We start from the raw sequence: 18,198 nt of genomic DNA, 5'->3' as shown, positions 1-18,198 counted from the left end.
CCTGCCTAATAATGAAACCTGATAAGTTCTTTACCTGCTCAAATGATACCCTGACTAAAAACAGAAGAAACTGAAGATTGGTAGATGCTGTACCTGAGAAGTCATGGTGAGTTGGTGGGGTCAAGTGAGCTATCAGAATAAAAGACAAGTTTCAGGGTCTAGTTTCAGAGTTCAATCATCTGCTTCATCAGGGGGAAATCTGAGATCAGACCTTGAATGTTAACATGACCATCTGTACTGAAAGGATCCACCAAACCACCACCTGAAAACACAATAACAATTAACATTCTTGCAATAAAGTGTGTGTGAAGGAAAATTTACTATTTAGAAAACACTATTTGGTTATGGGCAACATATCACACATCCACAGACTAACTGCCTTAAACACTGGGCGCTTTGTTGGTGAGTGAGACGGAACTTCACAACATCTAGGTCACCTCCAACCCTTCATCATTGTAGTTTAGGAAGCCAAACTTGTACTTTAACAGATTTTCATGAGTGATTGAATATAAAGTTATAAAGCTCCTTAGGATCCATGACATATGCATATTTCTGATGTGGACTGTTTTGTATATTATCAACACTTGTCATTGTGTCACTGTTTTTTTTCTCTAATTAATTTAATGATTGTCAAATCATCTTGGACTAAGAGTTTAATGCCCTTTACAACTGGTTGTACAATTATTAGCTGAAATAATCAGAAAAAAATGTCCAAGTCTTAATTGTTCCCTGAATTGAATGAATTCATCAGCACAGACAGAGTGCCTGCATTATGTAGCATGGGAGGTAACTGTATTGTTGGGTCATTGCGGTGACATTTGCACAGTTTTTATGTAAGTTTCATCACAGTGGGACCTATCTGTGGTAAATCTGGCATCTTGAAGGTGTGATGCTGATACCATGTAATCTTTCAACTTGCCTAAAATATAAGTGGTGGCATATGTGGGTGCATCATGTTGTGGGAGGACATAATGTGTAGATGCATTTGCATCACATTCAGACATCAGGTCAGTGAGATATCTGTACACCCCACAAGATGACCAACTGCATGATGCTACTCCTGGCTATCGTGTAAACCCACATTGTGAACCCCATTAGCTTCTTCTGCTGTCTAATGTGTTTACAAAGCATCTTCTCTGTTTGGTGACCTTCACAGACCATCATTCTATAGATGAAGACACCATTGACCTAGAATAATAAAGCTATCTGTTGATGATGTGTAATGCACCACTTTATTTCCTGATTGGACCATTTTTCTTTTAGATGTCATACTTGATGCTTGCCCTTCTTTGTCTCAGGGAGTATCTATGTTAATGCTGACAGTGTAGCAAAGTATGGAGTCTAGATATAAAACAAGGCAATATCTTTATATCTAATTTTGACTAAAGTATGTCAATCTTCAAGCAAGGTGAACTAAAACATTTGGATCAGACCAACTTACCCATAAGGTAGTCATGACTGGATGGATCGATGATTCCTGATGAAGCACAAAAATAAAAATAACTGTAAGAAGTTAAAGTGAAAGTTAATTATTAAGTGGTTTCAGAGTTTAAACCTCTTTATGGTACCTTATTATAAAGAGATATACTGCAAAACCGGAGCATACTATAGATTTGATCTCTTTTTTGCATAATTAATAGTTTATAGAAACTCTCGATCTGCATTTTTTGGACTAATATTTTTTTTCTGATCCTATTTGTGCTCATTTTGGTTTCAAGATCCAGTTTTGTCTCTTAACTATGGTTATTTAAGCTCAAACAAATTACTACATGTACATAGTTCAGTCCTCCTTTATCTGAGTTTTAATTAGAGTTTTGGTTAAATTGTTGCCTCTTCAGGTTTAAGGAACTAAGTAAATTTGATTGATAATTACCCTAAACTTCCTTCAATTATACGGTAGCAAAGTTGGGGTTCTCCTCATTGGCACCAAATCCACCTTATCCAAAGCCGGTAGCTTTTTTTCTATTGATTATTCCACTGTCTCAACCTCCTCCCAAGTTAAAAGTCTGGTTGTCATCCTTGACAGTACATTATCTTTCCAATCCCACAATAACGTCACCAGGTCAGCCTACTTCCAACTATGAAACATCAATCGCCTCTTCCCCTCCCACACTAATGCCATCCTTATCCACAGTCTCGTCACTTCTCTTGATTATTGTAATTCTCTTCTCTTCTGTCTTACTCATAAATCTCTTTGTAAGCTTCAACTGGTCCAGAATTGGCTGCCTGCATCATAACTCGAACCTCCTCGTTCCACCACATCACTCCTGTCCTTCAGCTGCTTCACTGGCTCCTGGTACAGTCACGTATCCAAATCAAAATCCTCCCATTAACATTTAAGGACACTGATAACCTTGCCCCTCCATATCTGTGTGACCTTCATATTTCCATCCCCTCCCGCTACCTTAGATCCTCCTCCTCCGTACACCTGTCTGTGCCCTCTGCCCATCTCACCACCATGGGGATCAGAGCATTCAGTCTCTCTGCTCCCAGATCTCTGGAATTCATTACCATCCCAACTCAAACATTGATTCACTGCCCCATTTCAAATCAGAACTCAAAACACATCTTTTTATGACCTATTCCATCTGATGGCCATTGCTCTGTCTACAGGTCCTTCTCAAAATAATAGCATATTGTGATAAAGTTCATTATTTTCCATAATGTCATGATGAAAATTTAACATTCATATATTTTAGATTAATTGCACACTAACTGAAATATTTCAGGTCTTTTATTGTCTTAATACGGATGATTTTGGCATACAGCTCATGAAAACCCAAAATTCCTATCTCACAAAATTAGCATATTTCATCCGACCAATAAAAGAAAAGTGTTTTTAAATACAAAAAACGTCAACCTTCAAATAATCATGTACAGGTCCTTCTCAAAATATTAGCATATTGTGATAAAGTTCATTATTTTCCATAATGTCATGATGAAAATTTAACATTCATATATTTTAGATTCATTGCACACTAACTGAAATATTTCAGGTCTTTTATTGTCTTAATACGGATGATTTTGGCATACAGCTCATGAAAACCCAACATTCCTATCTCACAAAATTAGCATATTTCATCCGACCAATAAAAGAAAAGTGTCTTTAATACAAAAAACTTCAACCTTCAAATAATCATGTACAGTTATGCACTCAATACTTGGTCGGGAATCCTTTGGCAGAAATGACTGCTTCAATGCGGCGTGGCATGGAGGCAATCAGTCTGTGGCACTGCAGAGGTCTTATGGAGGCCCAGGATGCTTCGATAGCGGCCTTTAGCTCATCCAGAGTGTTGGGTCTTGAGTCTCTCAACGTTCTCTTCACAATATCCCACAGATTCTCTATGGGGTTCAGGTCAGGAGAGTTGGCAGGCCAATTGAGCACAGTGATACCATGGTCAGTAAACCATTTACCAGTGGTTTTGGCACTGTGAGCAGGTGCCAGGTCGTGCTGAAAAATGAAATCTTCATCTCCATAAAGCTTTTCAGCAGATGGAAGCATGAAGTGCTCCAAAATCTCCTGATAGCTAGCTGCATTGACCCTGCCCTTGATAAAACACAGTGGACCAACACCAGCAGCTGACACGGCACCCCAGACCATCACTGACTGTGGGTACTTGACACTGGACTTCTGGCATTTTGGCATTTCCTTCTCCCCAGTCTTCCTCCAGACTCTGGCACCTTGATTTCCGAATGACATGCAGAATTTGCTTTCATCCGAAAAAAGTACTTTGGACCACTGAGCAACAGTCCAGTGCTGCTTCTCTGTAGCCCAGGTCAGGCGCTTCTGCCGCTGTTTCTGGTTCAAAAGTGGCTTGACCTGGGGAATGCGGCACCTGTAGCCCATTTCCTGCACACGCCTGTGCACGGTGGCTCTGGATGTTTCTACTCCAGACTCAGTCCACTGCTTCCGCAGGTCCCCCAAGGTCTGGAATCGGCCCTTCTCCACAATCTTCCTCAGGGTCCGGTCACCTCTTCTCGTTGTGCAGCGTTTTCTGCCACACTTTTTCCTTCCCACAGACTTCCCACTGAGGTGCCTTGATACAGCACTCTGGGAACAGCCTATTCGTTCAGAAATGTCTTTCTGTGTCTTACCCTCTTGCTTGAGGGTGTCAATAGTGGCCTTCTGGACAGCAGTCAGGTCGGCAGTCTTACCCATGATTGGGGTTTTGAGTGATGAACCAGGCTGGGAGTTTTAAAGGCCTCAGGAATCTTTTGCAGGTGTTTAGAGTTAACTCGTTGATTCAGATGATTAGGTTCATAGCTCGTTTAGAGACCCTTTTAATGATATGCTAATTTTGTGAGATAGGAATTTTGGGTTTTCATGAGCTGTATGCCAAAATCATCCGTATTAAGACAATAAAAGACCTGAAATATTTCAGTTAGTGTGCAATGAATCTAAAATATATGAATGTTAAATTTTCTTCATGACATTATGGAAAATAATTAACTTTATCACAATATGCTAATATTTTGAGAAGGACCTGTACAGTTATGCACTCAATACTTGGTCGGGAATCCTTTGGCAGAAATGACTGCTTCAATGCGGCGTGGCATGGAGGCAATCAGCCTGTGGCACTGCTGAGGTCTTATGGAGGCCCAGGATGCTTCGATAGCGGCCTTTAGCTCATCCAGAGTGTTGGGTCTTGAGTCTCTCAACGTTCTCTTCACAATATCCCACAGATTCTCTATGGGGTTCAGGTCAGGAGAGTTGGCAGGCCAATTGAGCACAGTGATACCATGGTCAGTAAACCATTTACCAGTGGTTTTGGCACTGTGAGCGGGTGCCAGGTCGTGCTGAAAAATGAAATCTTCATCTCCATAAAGCTTTTCAGCAGATGGAAGCATGAAGTGCTCCAAAATCTCCTGATAGCTAGCTGCATTGACCCTGCCCTTGATAAAACACAGTGGACCAACACCAGTAGCTGACACGGCACCCCAGACCATCACTGACTGTGGGTACTTGACACTGGACTTCTGGCATTTTGGCATTTCCTTCTCCCCAGTCTTCCTCCAGACTCTGGCACCTTGATTTCTGAATGACATGCAGAATTTGCTTTCATCCGAAAAAAGTACTTTGGACCACTGAGCAACAGTCCAGTGCTGCTTCTCTGTAGCCCAGGTCAGGCGCTTCTGCCGCTGTTTCTGGTTCAAAAGTGGCTTGACCTGGGGAATGCGGCACCTGTAGCCCATTTCCTGCACACGCCTGTGCACGGTGGCTCTGGATGTTTCTACTCCAGACTCAGTCCACTGCTTCCGCAGGTCCCCCAAGGTCTGGAATCGGCCCTTCTCCACAATCTTCCTCAGGGTCCGGTCACCTCTTCTCGTTGTGCAGCGTTTTCTGCCACACTTTTTCCTTCCCACAGACTTCCCACTGAGGTGCCTTGATACAGCACTCTGGGAACAGCCTATTCGTTCAGAAATGTCTTTCTGTGTCTTACCCTCTTGCTTGAGGGTGTCAATAGTGGCCTTCTGGACAGCAGTCAGGTCGGCAGTCTTACCCATGATTGGGGTTTTGAGTGATGAACCAGGCTGGGAGTTTTAAAGGCCTCAGGAATCTTTTGCAGGTGTTTAGAGTTAACTCGTTGATTCAGATGATTAGGTTCATAGCTCGTTTAGAGACCCTTTTAATGATATGCTAATTTTGTGAGATAGGAATTTTGGGTTTTCATGAGCTGTATGCCAAAATCATCCGTATTAAGACAATAAAAGACCTGAAATATTTCAGTTAGTGTGCAATGAATCTAAAATATATGAATGTTAAATTTTCATCATTACATTATGGAAAATAATGAACTTCATCACAATATGCTAATATTTTGAGAAGGACCTGTATTTTAATGGTTTTGTTTCTTTTTATTGTTGCTTCTTCTCATTGTGTATGATTGTGCAGTGTCCTTCAGTGTCAAGAAAGGTCCCTTCAAATAAAATGTATTATTAATACATTAATAAAAATCACAACTTGCTGAATAAATAATTATTATTATCATTTAACATCAGATTTCCCCAATTAGATTATGTACTAGAAGTGGCATTTATATAATTTCTTCATCAAAGTTTGGTTTTTCTACTTTGCCTAAAGAAGTTATATTTGTGAAAATTTATTTTAAATGTTTTTCATTTATTTATATTTGTAAAAAGATAAAATAGATTTTTTTATTTTAGATATTCTTAGGTAAATATTTTCATTTATAAACAAATGTAATATTTTTTTGAAAATGTATAAACTGTATTCAATACCATAACTGATGGATTGATTATTATACTGTTTTTTTGGCATCACACACTTTTAAAATTTTGGAGATTGAAATGGTGAAAATATAATTTCCAAAGTCCAAATGCTATTTCATATAATAATTGCAACAACTGGTTTGAGTGAGTGGTGAAATCAGAGTCAAAAACAAGATTCTCTCCATTTACATGAGTTTCTCACTCCTGCTTAACCCAGGTGAGAAACTCTGACCCCTAATGATCTTCAAACACAGCCCGAAGGAGATAATATATCCAAACGTGGACTTAGCTTCTGTTGCTGAGTGGAGGAATTCCTTGCTTTAACTCATTTTATTTTAGTAATTTATTGAGGGTATTCTTGTTCTAATGTGGTTGAATATTTTTTTTTCTGCAGTTCAAATTTTCAAGGCTTGTTACATTTTCAATGTTCAAACTACTAGTCAGGTTATATTCAGGTCTTCTGGATAAACAAACTCATCAGTCTGGATCCATCCAAGTAATAATTTGATGCTGGTTATCAGTTTTTGAACAGTGAATATGTGTGGGTCTATATAAAATAGGAGCACATCAGAAAACAAATGGATGCTTCCAAAAACTAAATCCTAATCTGTTGAGTTTTTATTTGCCTTGAGGTTTAAAATAAATCACTGCTTTGAAAAGATGTTTGAGACATTCAGTTTTTCTTAACTTATTCAAGTTTCCATGTTTTTCCACTCATCCATCCCACTGCTCACCGGTCTGACTGTCGACTCCGGCCCCACCTCCTCCACCGTTCAGCAGCTTCTGTCCATTACCTGTAAATAACAGCAATAAGTAACTCAACTGATTTTCAGCCTTTATGAGATTTCCAAAATTTTTAGAAGTCCTGATGTTTTGTGTTCCTTTAAGAAACAAACTACCACAGAGTACACCATGTTTTTAAGTCATTTGTAGATAAATTTACCATTGGTCTCCGAGTCTACTCCATCAGGACCTGCAGACACAAACAATGCTTTAACATCAGAGAGATTTGTAGATGGCAAAGTTAATCAGTCAGTTTTGTACCTGCAGGCAAATGTATTAATCAAAAGGGACTAAAAGGAGTTGCTGGGTAAAAAAAAAAAAAGCCTAATTTATTGACTTCTTAGTTTTTGTACTTCCTTGTTTTACATGTTTTTTTGTTTTATCATGCTATTAGAATTTAGAGGCAAGAAATGAAGGTCACAGCTGAAATACCAATAGTAATCTGACTCCAGCTTGGTCAACCCTTCGTGCCTTATATTCCACATCCTCCCCAGTCCAGCCTTGAGCTGACCATCTTTTTAAAATAATTTTTCTAACCAACTGGTTAGAATTATTCTACGAAGGGCAAATCAAATTTTGACCATGCACCAAACAGCTCCTATTGTGTAACTACACCAAAAGTGAAACGACCAACATGAATTTTTAGATATTTTACCGTTTATGTCCGTTTTAGATGAACTTGGTAGGTGTTCAGCTCCTACAAGAACAAAATGACTTTTACTTAACAGTTGCAGTTGATTTAAACCAGTATATTTATTCATATGACCCTGATTTCTATTAGATATAGCCTCATGATTACCTGCTGAGTGAGTTTGACCTGCAGAAACACCAGAGATTTCAACTGCTACAGAACCTGGAGATCCTCCAGAATGTACAAAACCTGCAGAGTCTACAGAACTCGCAGACCCTCCAGAACCTACAGAGCCTGCAGAACCTACAGAACCTGCAAACCCCATGGAATCTACAGACCCTGAAGAACCTGCAGATCCTGCTGAGCCTACAAAACCTCCAGATCCTGCAGAACCTACAGAGGCTGCAGAACCCATGGAACCTTCAGAACCTGGAGAAACTGCAGAACCTGGGAGATCAAAATCAGAACAATAACAGGTTACTGTTGGAGACGTTCTCATCCAAATGTTAAGTTGCAGTGCAACACGTTCAGAGTCCGATTCTAAATGGAGAGTAGTATTTTCTTTGTTTCAGAAAAGTTTTTACACTGAATTGCACAGAAAAATTAACTCGTGGACATTATTTTATTTATAAAAAACAAGAAAAATTATTCATTTAAGTCAGCTGGGATATTTTATTAGGGTAGGGTTATGGGGTAAGGATTATGGTTACATTTTTAAGGTTCAAACTACAAATCAAGTTATATTTAGGTCATCTGGATTAGCAAACTCAACAGTCTGGATCAATCAAAGTGATATTTTTCCAGCAAACTTTAAAAAGGTTTATGTAATACAAAATAAAAAATACATAACGCTAAAGTTGTGATCTGTATGGACTGAACCGGTGGATTTACCTGAGGAGCTGCCTGGATGTCCACCTGCTATACAAAATTAAACAAACATTTCACTAATAGCTTATTTTAATGTAAACATATGGGCCCTCACTGTGGCTGCAGCGCCTCTTGTGGTGGCTGAAGGATATAACATATTTAGCTGTAGTACAGCTACAAAGGAGAGCTGAATTTCAAATAACAGCTGATACTAAATATGCTGTGTTTAAGAATTAGTTAGCCTCAGCACTGCCACACAGCTTGCTGCAACATAGCATTAAATCTTAAGCGATTGCTCAGAAGTTGGAATTCTCAGTGTTTTTCATACTGGTTTTGTTTAGGATGTTGTTTTAGGTTCAGACTTTAAAGGTTACAGTAATAAATGTTCCTCTAGTAATGAATAATAATCAGCCAGTTTAAAGAATGAGCCTGTTTGTTTAAATCTACAACAATCTTTCTTAGTGCAACATAGATTTTATTTTTTTTAACTAGTGTATTAACAAATACAGCAGACCAAAACCTCTCTAATGTAGGTCATACGTAATGTTAATGTTTAATGCTGATCATAGTAACATTTACATAGTTATAGTCATACAAGCCCCTTCATTCTATGGTTATGATATTAATATGTAGTTAAGGTCATTCATACAATAAGTCTTCAATCAGTGATAAAATTTATCTTATTATTTTATGACAGATGTCCCTAGTGGGTGAATGTTTCTTTTTGTCTCATGACTGAAGAAATATGGCTGACTGGTGAACCACAAGGTCAAAATCACCTGCAAAGTTGATAGAGGAGAGATCACCTCCGTGACCTGAGAAACAGAAAAGACACTTTTAAATAACTAAAATCTACAAGGAACGCTTATAACTGTACTCCGAAATGTAGCCCTAAAATATTAAATACTAATTCAGTTCATGACAAATATAATTGATAGTAAGAATGTATAATTGTATTACTAAAATAACAGTACTTATTGAGTAATTCAAATAATGATTGGTTTGTGTTTAGTTTTCGTTATCTTGACATCCTAACAGTCATGTCCTAACTACAGAAACAAACGATAAAATATTTACCACACTAACCTAAGACCAAAAAATATTCATCAATCAATCCCTAATTAACCAATTAGTCGAACATCTATCAAACCAACAGCAAAATGTCACCAAGACACCAGTTACATGATCTTCAACCACCACGTAAATACTAACAAAAACAACAAAATCAAACATTCAACTAACAATCAAATATTAATGAAATACCTTCAACTACCTGCTAAATCCTGACCAAACGCCTGCTGAAAATGAGCTATCAAACATCAGCTGAGAAAAAAAGAAACAAAAAACCTGCCAACCATATGAACAACAATCAAATATTCACCAAACACCATAATTAACCAAACAAACCTACAAAACTGAGGCGCTGTGTGGTGTAGAGGTAGAGGACAAATATACGGAGGCTATTTGTCCTCAACACAGCAGTCCACGGTTCGATTCCCAACCTGGGACCTTTGCTGCATGTCTTCCACCTTTCTCTCTTAGCCCAATTCCTGCCTAAAAACTGTAAATAAAGGCCACTAGTGCCATAAAACCCTACAAAACAAAATCAAATATGCTCCAAACACCTGGATCAACCCAACATCAACAGGCACCAACCAACAATACTGAAATAAAATCAGCCCATTTTGTCAACCAAAATATAGTTACAAACTGACCAAATATCTGGCTATGACCATCAACTACCAACCAAACCTAATTTAAGCAAACTACCAGCATTTTTTAATAAACTTAACATTGAAAATAAATCAACAGCAAATAAATTTTACTAAGCAACTATGCATTGCAATTAAAACACCAAATATTCTCCCAACACCAAATTGAGAAAAAAAACAAACTACCAAAAGATAATTCAATTAGAAATATAATCTTCAGCAGAACTAAACAACTTGAGTAACTACTTGACAAATCAGACTGGATCCCCTAAGATGTTAAACATGAATTATTACACTGTTCATAGAAATAAACCTAATACATTTCAGTAATTTTGTTTACCTGTAGAGCTTCCAGCTGCTCCAACATGTGGTCTCATCTCTAGGGACTGGCCACTGGAAGCTGACAAACAAAATTCCCATCATGGCAGACAGAAACAAGTGATTTTTTTGTGTAGGACACACATTGATCACAACTTGAAATACTAGAATATTACAGTAAAGAAAACAAATCTTTTGCAGTGGGCAGGGCTGAGTAGAGTGCTTCAACTCACCTGTTTCTGATCAGCCCTCAGCTGGAGTCTTAAAGAAGCTGGTTGCTGGTCCTTTGATACTTGAGTATCTCTAACCCCCTTGCTCTCTTTGTATTGAATACTACCCAGAGGTTTTCGTTAATACGTGCCATTTATACACTTCCAAGGTTTCTGCCCTTCCTGGTTTTAACTTTCATAAAGCATTGTGGAACCATTGTTCAGACCATCTCAGGCCAGTAACCTCTGGATCAGTCTGCCACAACTGGCAACCATCCTCCCATATCTTAAGCTCAATCTCCAACTAGACCTGTTTGTCATGCTCTGCTGCAAGTACCATACTGACCTATGTTTCTGGACTCTGCCTTCACCTTTCAAGCTCTTCATCCTTCCTCCTACCCCATTAGAACCATTTACTCTCAATTGTTACCTGTTGCTGTTGCTCTGCTCCTCTCTCTGCTTCCTGGTATAGAGATCTGCCGTCCCCTAAAGCAGTGGTTGTCAATCCTGGTCCTCAGGACCCACTGTCCTTTGTGTTTTAGATGTGTCTTGGCTCCAGCACACCTGAATCAAATGATTGCATTACCTCCTCAGCAGCCATCAAGTGCTGCAAAGGCCTGTTAATTGCCCATTTATTGAAGTCAGGTGTGTGAAGGCAGGGAAACACCTAAAACATGCAGGACAATGGCTCCTGAGGAGCAGGCTGAAAACCACTCTGTGACAGCAACATTCTTGTTTATCCAAATATTCTTTTTTTTTTTTTAAGTTATTTTTTTGGCACTAGTAGCCTTTATTTTTCCATTTTCTGACAGTAGGTAGACAGGAAAGAGGGGTAGAGAGAGGGGGAGACATTCAGTAAATGTCACCAGGTCCGGGACTCGAACCCCAGACAGCTGCCATTTGAGGACTGTAGCCTCTGTATATGGTCGCGCATTTTCACCCCTACACCACCAGCGCTGCCCAATATTCTGATATTCTTATCCATGCAAATAGCATAAAGCAAAGACTCATTTGGTGTCAAATTTGATAGTAAACCGTTTAAAATATAGAGACAAAAGGTGAACTCATCACTCAGATGTTGAATATTTATGGAAACAGCTTTGAGAAGAACACAAAACGCGATCTTTAATTGTGGTGATTTTTTGATGTTAAGCTTTCAAACTTTATATTTCCTAGAAAGGTTTTTAACAAAAGATTTGCAGTTATTTAATAAAACCTTCAAATCTCAACTGTTATACGAAGTGAAAAATATTTCTTGATAAAGAGTAAACAGACATTTAAAGTTTAAAATATCAAACTTTATATCAACCAGAGGCAGTGATATTGACAGTATGGTTTCCATCTAGGGCCTTTCTGTCAGGATCACTTAAATAAAACTAAAACAAACAAGCTACAGGTTTTTTTTGCATGTCTAAAGGTCATTGCCTATTAAATGCACGGTAACAAAATCTGGCTGTAGACCACTGCTGATTAAGACATTTAAGATGTTTTTTGAGGAATATGGAATATTTTATTATCTCTGGTTTAAAAATCTAAACTACTTGGATTGGTCAAATTTGAACTACATAACATTACATTAAATGCAGATTATCATTTTTATAAAACATTTGTATTTGTGAAAACATTTTTGATGTGTTTTGGCATTAGAACAAATGTAGACTGAGATAATTATGGAAAAAAAGAAAACGAACTTTTTCACGTTCTTATTACAACCACAAACTTCAGCTATTGGGATTATTTACAAAATAATGAAACATTCAGAAGTGGACAGAAAATAATACGTGTTTTTCAAAATTGTTGATAAATGAGAATGGAAAGAAATGTGGCTTGTATATGCATTCACCCCCATGTCTTAACAGTTTGTAAAAAAAAAAAAAAACACCTTTCACTGCAATTTGAGCTTCAGTTCTTGTGGGTTGTCAACACTACGCTCAGTCAGACTGGATGGAGAACATCAGTTTTCAAGCCTTTTTAAAATGATTCAGTTAGGTTTATATTTATGGGAGGGGTCTCAAACTCCAGTCCACATTTTTGCTATGTTCTTCACGTGGTTTGTAGCAAACTCCCGTGGAGACTTCTTTTGGCTTCCTTTCAACAATTCAACAGGCTAGCTCATCAAATCCTAGTCCAACTAACAGCTTCTCACTGAGCTTTGCAGTTCTTCCATAATTACCACGGGCCTCTTGGCTGCTTCCCTGAATAAAGCCTTTATTGCCTGGCCTGTTAGTTTAAGTCGACAACCATGTTGTTGTCTGTAAGATGTTTAAAACTTATTTTATAACCCAACCCTGCTTTAAACATCTCCATATACAGTATTGCTCCCTGACCCGTCTGCTGTGTTCCTTGGTCTTCATGATGTTGTTTGATCACCAATGTTCTCTGAGGCCTTCACAGAACTATATTTACCAATTAAATGAATTTTGGAGACAGCTGGTTGCACTGGATGTCATTCAGGGTTAAAAAAGTAAAAGGAGCCGAATACAAATGCTTGCCAACGTTTTCAGATAAAAACGTGTAGTTATATATCGAAGTTTCTCTGCTTTACTTCAGCTATGCACCACTTTGTGTTTGACTATTACTAGAAATCCCAGTAAAATGCAATAAGGTTTATTGTTGTAATGTGTCAAAATGTAAAAAAAACTTTGAGGGGTTTGAATACTTTTTCAGGGCCCTGTATACGGATGAGTAAAACCTGTATTCTGTAAAACACGCAGGTTTTATTTGTGAAACCAAAAAAATGCAATGAAAATGAGGTTCTGATTTTTCCCAAAATTGTGGATTTCTTAGATTTTCTCCAGGATTTTTCTTGAGGCAACATCCTTCCAAGAACAGCTGAACAAAGCTTGTACATTTAAAACCTTTCACTAAATCAAAGTTTAATTGATACAACTTTTCAGCTTCCACATATAATTTTCCTTGAGCTTTTTTATGTCGTTTTTCTGTACATTTGATCAGAAATGTTAATTACATAGCTTTAGCCTTTCCCCTGTACTTCTTTTACAGCAGGTGGCACTGAAGCTTTAACACCAGCGTTGTGCTACAAAGGTGGACGTGTCTTCACAATGTGGATTGGACTGAATCGGGTTAATCCTGGTAGGAATACCAGCCAGTTAATCTGGATTAAATATGAGACCAAACTGGAAACAAACACACTTTTCAGGAGGGAAAAACCCGATCAGGGCTGACTCACCTGAACCTCCGGCTAACGCTGCTGACACGGTGGTCTGCTGAGCTCCTGCAGGAAGGAGGAGGACATAGGATCAGGTGTCCAGCATGAATAAACCTTCTGTTCCATCAGCTAAAAGAAAGTCTGGGTTTATTAAAATTAACCAGGGATCTGTTGCATTAAATCTGAAGGGAATCCTGCAGGAAAACACTGAATTTTTAAGTTTAAAATTAGTAAAATATCTAGAAAAGGGTTTATAAATCAGGCATTTCAAGTTGTTTCTGGGAGCAAAAATGTTATTAGTTTCTTCACTAAAAAATGAAATTTCAACAAGACGACTGTAGTTTTAAGAGTTGAATTACGCTAAAGGTTTGTGAGAAATTCAGGACATCTTTAAATTTTAATGAAATAATTTGGTTTTGAGGTTTGACTTTAAATTTAGATTATTTTATTTATGCAGGTTTATATGTAAAGGTCATAATGTTTTATCTGCTCACCATCAATATTATCCTGACTCTTGGAGTCATCATCATCATCTGAAAAGAAAAAAAAATCCAACATTTATTTCTCTAATTAAAAAGGGTTTAACATCATTTTTAAAGATTCACGTTAGGAAAAATCTTTATTGTCTGGTCTTTGGAGGATGTTTGTTTATTTGTTTATTTATTTCAACTTAGTGAAATAAATTAATTTCCATCAACATGAGTTATTTTCCTTTTATCTTTTTCCCTTGTTCGTCTTTGATCCTTGATGACTTAAATGAGGACCATTTGTTCTGTTTAATAAAGCAAAGTTTATTCCATCTAAGTCTTTATACACTGTTTCTTTATACAAAGTGAAAATTGTTCTTAGAAACACAGAATGTATAAAAATGTTCAAAACCATTGAGAAAAAGATCCAAAATGTTACAGTTAATTTGCCCCTGGCCTGTTTGTGGTTATTTAAAGAACTCATTCAAATACACATCCTCATCTTCAATAAATTACAATATGAGGCTCATTTACCAGATAAAAAGTACCTTTTGAATATAACAACCTTTAAGCAGGTACTACAAATTCATTGGGCCCACATTTCTGTAATTAAAATGTTTTATTGGTCTGATGTAATATTCTAATCTTAAATGTCATGGTTTCATTAGCTGTAAGAGGAAAATCATTATTAACAGAAATAATGGCTTAAAAACATCAGTCTCTGTGTTATTAATGTATATAATATGTATGAAAAAAATGAACTTTTAATAATATTCAGATTTATAGAAAGGGTTTGTAAATAAACAAAGCATAGGTGTGGAGCTCATGCTTAAAGCTTGCTGTTGTTGCGTCGGAGGTGTTGGGGCTGAGAGTAATGGCTGATATTGGTTATCTGTACAATAATCCAACAATTAAAAACATGTAAAACTGTATTTGCAAAAGAAATCAAACCATAAGCAATAAATCAAAGAAATAAACTAAACAAAATAAATAAATCATGAAAACATTGGGGATCTGGCCCCACATCTCAGCATTAAGAACCTTTTCAAAAATATCTTTTTAATACTCTAACAATAAACAATTGTTCAGAAAAGCTGCACATTTATGCGTTTTTCTCTCCTTATCAGTTTGTGACTGCAGATCATCTGCCATTATAAGGAGACAATGTAATCTCAGGTACAACCTTGATCTTCATTCACTTAAAGAAAAGCCACCTTATTTTTAAGGTTCTGCAATAGAAAACAAACACATGGTGTGTTTAACATGTCAGAAATCCATCTGTTGATGAAATAACTCGTCCATAGTTTGATAACATCGTCTCGCAAAGACATTTTGAATTATTCTGTTTTTAAAGGTCTTAATCTCTATTTAATATTCAGCATGTTGCATATCTACCTTTAACGACATTCAACTATAGTACATTTTAGAAGATGTGTTTTCTATTCTGATCTGCATTGCTGTCTTTCTCCTCTCAGTGAAGTCAAATCCATTTTCCCTGACACCTGACCAAATAGTGGAAAAGGCTCCAATGTCTATGTCTCTAATGTTCTCCTACACCTAGACATTTCTTGTTGGTTTGATTAAAATAAAAGCACAATAACTGTCAGAAAAAAGCTGTTAATGTGACTTATCATGGTTGGAAAGGAAAATATTTAACTTGTCATAAAAAGAATGGTGGTGCAGCTGAAGTTTAAATATTAATATTTTGATATTTAATCAGTTTATCTGCACAGTTTCATGCTTTTTCAAGTTTTTGTCATTTAATAATATGCAACACATTATCATGTAACAATAATTTAAAAACAATTGCAAAAGATTTTTTATTCAGTGTAGTTTTGTGATTATTATTTGTTCTGCACTTTAAATGAAGATTAAATTTAACCTTTTTGCTCTTCAGTAAAAATATTTAGCTTTTTTTCCCTCACACACAGGCCTACCCTCCTCCTCCTCAGACACCTCCCCCTCCAACATCTCTGTGGCCTCCGTTTCCACCTCCTCCACCTCCTTCTCTGGAAGACACAACGCAAACACTCATCTCCACCGGCTACAGAACCAGAATAAAAATCAAACAGAATGAGTCAAATAAAATAGAATTTTCTTTTTTACCCTCCACAGGTGCCGTAGATGCCGTAGTTGCCAGAAGGATGACTATCGACACAATCAGTAGGTTTCTGTTTTAAAAAACAGATGAATGGAGTATTCAATGATATGGAACAATACACATTTTTATGGAGATTTGCTCAATTGTCTTTATGGGAAACACTATTAGAAAAAAAGCAGTATACCAATAATCCACTTTAGCATTATGAGACATTTCTGTTCAAAAATCTATTCATCATTATCAATAATGGATCAATACAATGTAAGCTTTAATATATTTGATAACCTCAGCTGCAACACAGAGAGTGATCTGATTGGACAGATCAAAAACAGTTTGACTAATTACAATAAAGAGAGAAAACACACTATTTCTCTACCAATGTAATGCTGTTTTTTCATTAGATGCACTTTAACCCATTGATTATATGTAGAAAGGTAGAAATTAAATTAAATTTTTCATAAGTCAAATTCAAAAACAGTCCCTATAGTTGTTGCCCCACTATTTGCAACAGGAGGAATGTATAACCAGGATGAGATATTATAAATACAACAAAAAACACAACAGTTACTCTGCATGACAAAGTTGTTTCCTAAACATGCCAAAGATTAACATTATAAAGACTAATCAGGACTAATAAAATCCACAAGTCCAGTAAATCACAATATAAAAATTGCACCAACAATAAGCAATACAAAGAGCAACTTTTTCCAATCAACAGCAAACTAAAGATCGACAGAACAGAAAATTAATGGTCTGAGATATTAATAATTCTCAGTATAATCAGCATTACTCACGGTGGCAGCATGCTGCTGTCAGTTTTTCTCCTGAAGCTGAAGAGCTGCAACCCCTCCTTCAAACCTTCAAATTTATACACAGATACAGATGGGAGGGGCTGCTCATGCTACCTCTAAAAACTACAAACACTTCAGCTAACACAAACTACAACTCTGCATGAAGTTCATGCCCTGAAAACGGTGAAAGTACAAATTAATCTTTTCCTTTTTTTTCCCCCCTTATTCTGCTACTTTTACTCTGCTTGTGTTGCTTCTTCAGTCATGCTTAAAGTTCTGATTTTATCCAAGCATAACTTAGGGGCTTCCCATCATGCACTGGTTGTAGGGGCAGGATTCACCTGGACAGGTCACCTCTAGCTATCAGAAAGGGCTGATGGGGAACTCCCTTCAAGCAGACAGGCCAATGTTTTGTTTTTGTTTGCAGAAAATGTTTGAAGAATCTGCCGAGTTTTGCGTAAATTATTTCCCAATTTAACAATTAAAGTCTTCAACTCCAACCAGCATGGTGGCTGTTATAGCCCCTGATCCCAGTTCAGTCTAGAGTTGTGTTCACTCACAATAAAATGAAAGAAAAAAAATTCAGAGTTTTGTAAAAGAACTAATTTGTTTTAAATCTTTGAGAGAAACCAGTTGGCTAGTCTGAGGGCAGTCAGGTCACACAGTGTTCCTGCTTCCAGAACCAAAGCACGTATATTAGATTTATTCTGAATGCTTTAAAGCAAGCTGCATTTTCATCAAACTACTTATAGACAGTAGATTCCTTTGTCTCCACTCTTTACCATGTCACCTTTGCAGTTCTGACCTTTTCAGTTATGAAATAGTCAGAACTAAAGCAGGACGTTTCGCTCCAACCACGTGTTAATTTATACAAGCAAGGGAGGACATTTTTTACTCGCTTTGACAAGAGAGACAACCA

General features: G+C 37.2%; 1 protein-coding gene across 21 annotated transcripts in view; it reads right to left on the bottom strand.

Moving 5' to 3' along the window:
- si:ch211-80h18.1 (uncharacterized protein LOC555593 homolog) overlaps nt 1-17,323 on the bottom strand; it is a 29,967-nt gene extending 12,644 nt beyond the window's left edge. For 4 of the 21 annotated variants that reach the window (XM_047384734.1, XM_047384729.1, XM_047384732.1 and 1 more), the window contains exons 1-15: nt 17,283-17,321; nt 16,494-16,558; nt 16,325-16,396; nt 14,415-14,453; nt 13,942-13,986; nt 10,565-10,624; nt 9,292-9,327; nt 8,537-8,563; nt 7,814-8,092; nt 7,670-7,711; nt 7,175-7,204; nt 6,966-7,025; nt 1,442-1,477; nt 212-262; nt 94-129 (exon numbers count right to left, since the gene is read on the bottom strand). In XM_047384734.1, the coding sequence (XP_047240690.1) occupies nt 94-129; nt 212-262; nt 1,442-1,477; nt 6,966-7,025; nt 7,175-7,204; nt 7,670-7,711; nt 7,814-8,092; nt 8,537-8,563; nt 9,292-9,327; nt 10,565-10,624; nt 13,942-13,986; nt 14,415-14,453; nt 16,325-16,396; nt 16,494-16,558; nt 17,283-17,293 (889 nt within the window). In that variant the 5' untranslated portion in view covers nt 17,294-17,321. Of the gene's footprint in view, nt 1-93; nt 130-211; nt 263-1,441; nt 1,478-6,965; nt 7,026-7,174; nt 7,205-7,669; nt 7,712-7,813; nt 8,093-8,536; nt 8,564-9,291; nt 9,328-10,564; nt 10,625-10,775; nt 10,876-11,181; nt 11,359-13,941; nt 13,987-14,414; nt 14,454-16,324; nt 16,397-16,493; nt 16,559-17,282 lie in introns of those variants that run through there. The other 17 variants (XM_047384722.1, XM_047384725.1, XM_047384731.1 and 14 more) reach the window with 13 other exon arrangements.
- Nucleotides 17,324-18,198: the final 875 nt, after the last annotated feature.

This window comes from Girardinichthys multiradiatus, chromosome 13 (assembly GCF_021462225.1).
Source record: "Girardinichthys multiradiatus isolate DD_20200921_A chromosome 13, DD_fGirMul_XY1, whole genome shotgun sequence".
Taxonomy (NCBI): domain Eukaryota; kingdom Metazoa; phylum Chordata; class Actinopteri; order Cyprinodontiformes; family Goodeidae; genus Girardinichthys; species Girardinichthys multiradiatus.
The sequence above is the reverse complement of the archived record's forward strand: the minus strand, read 5'-3'. Positions and strand labels throughout refer to the sequence as shown.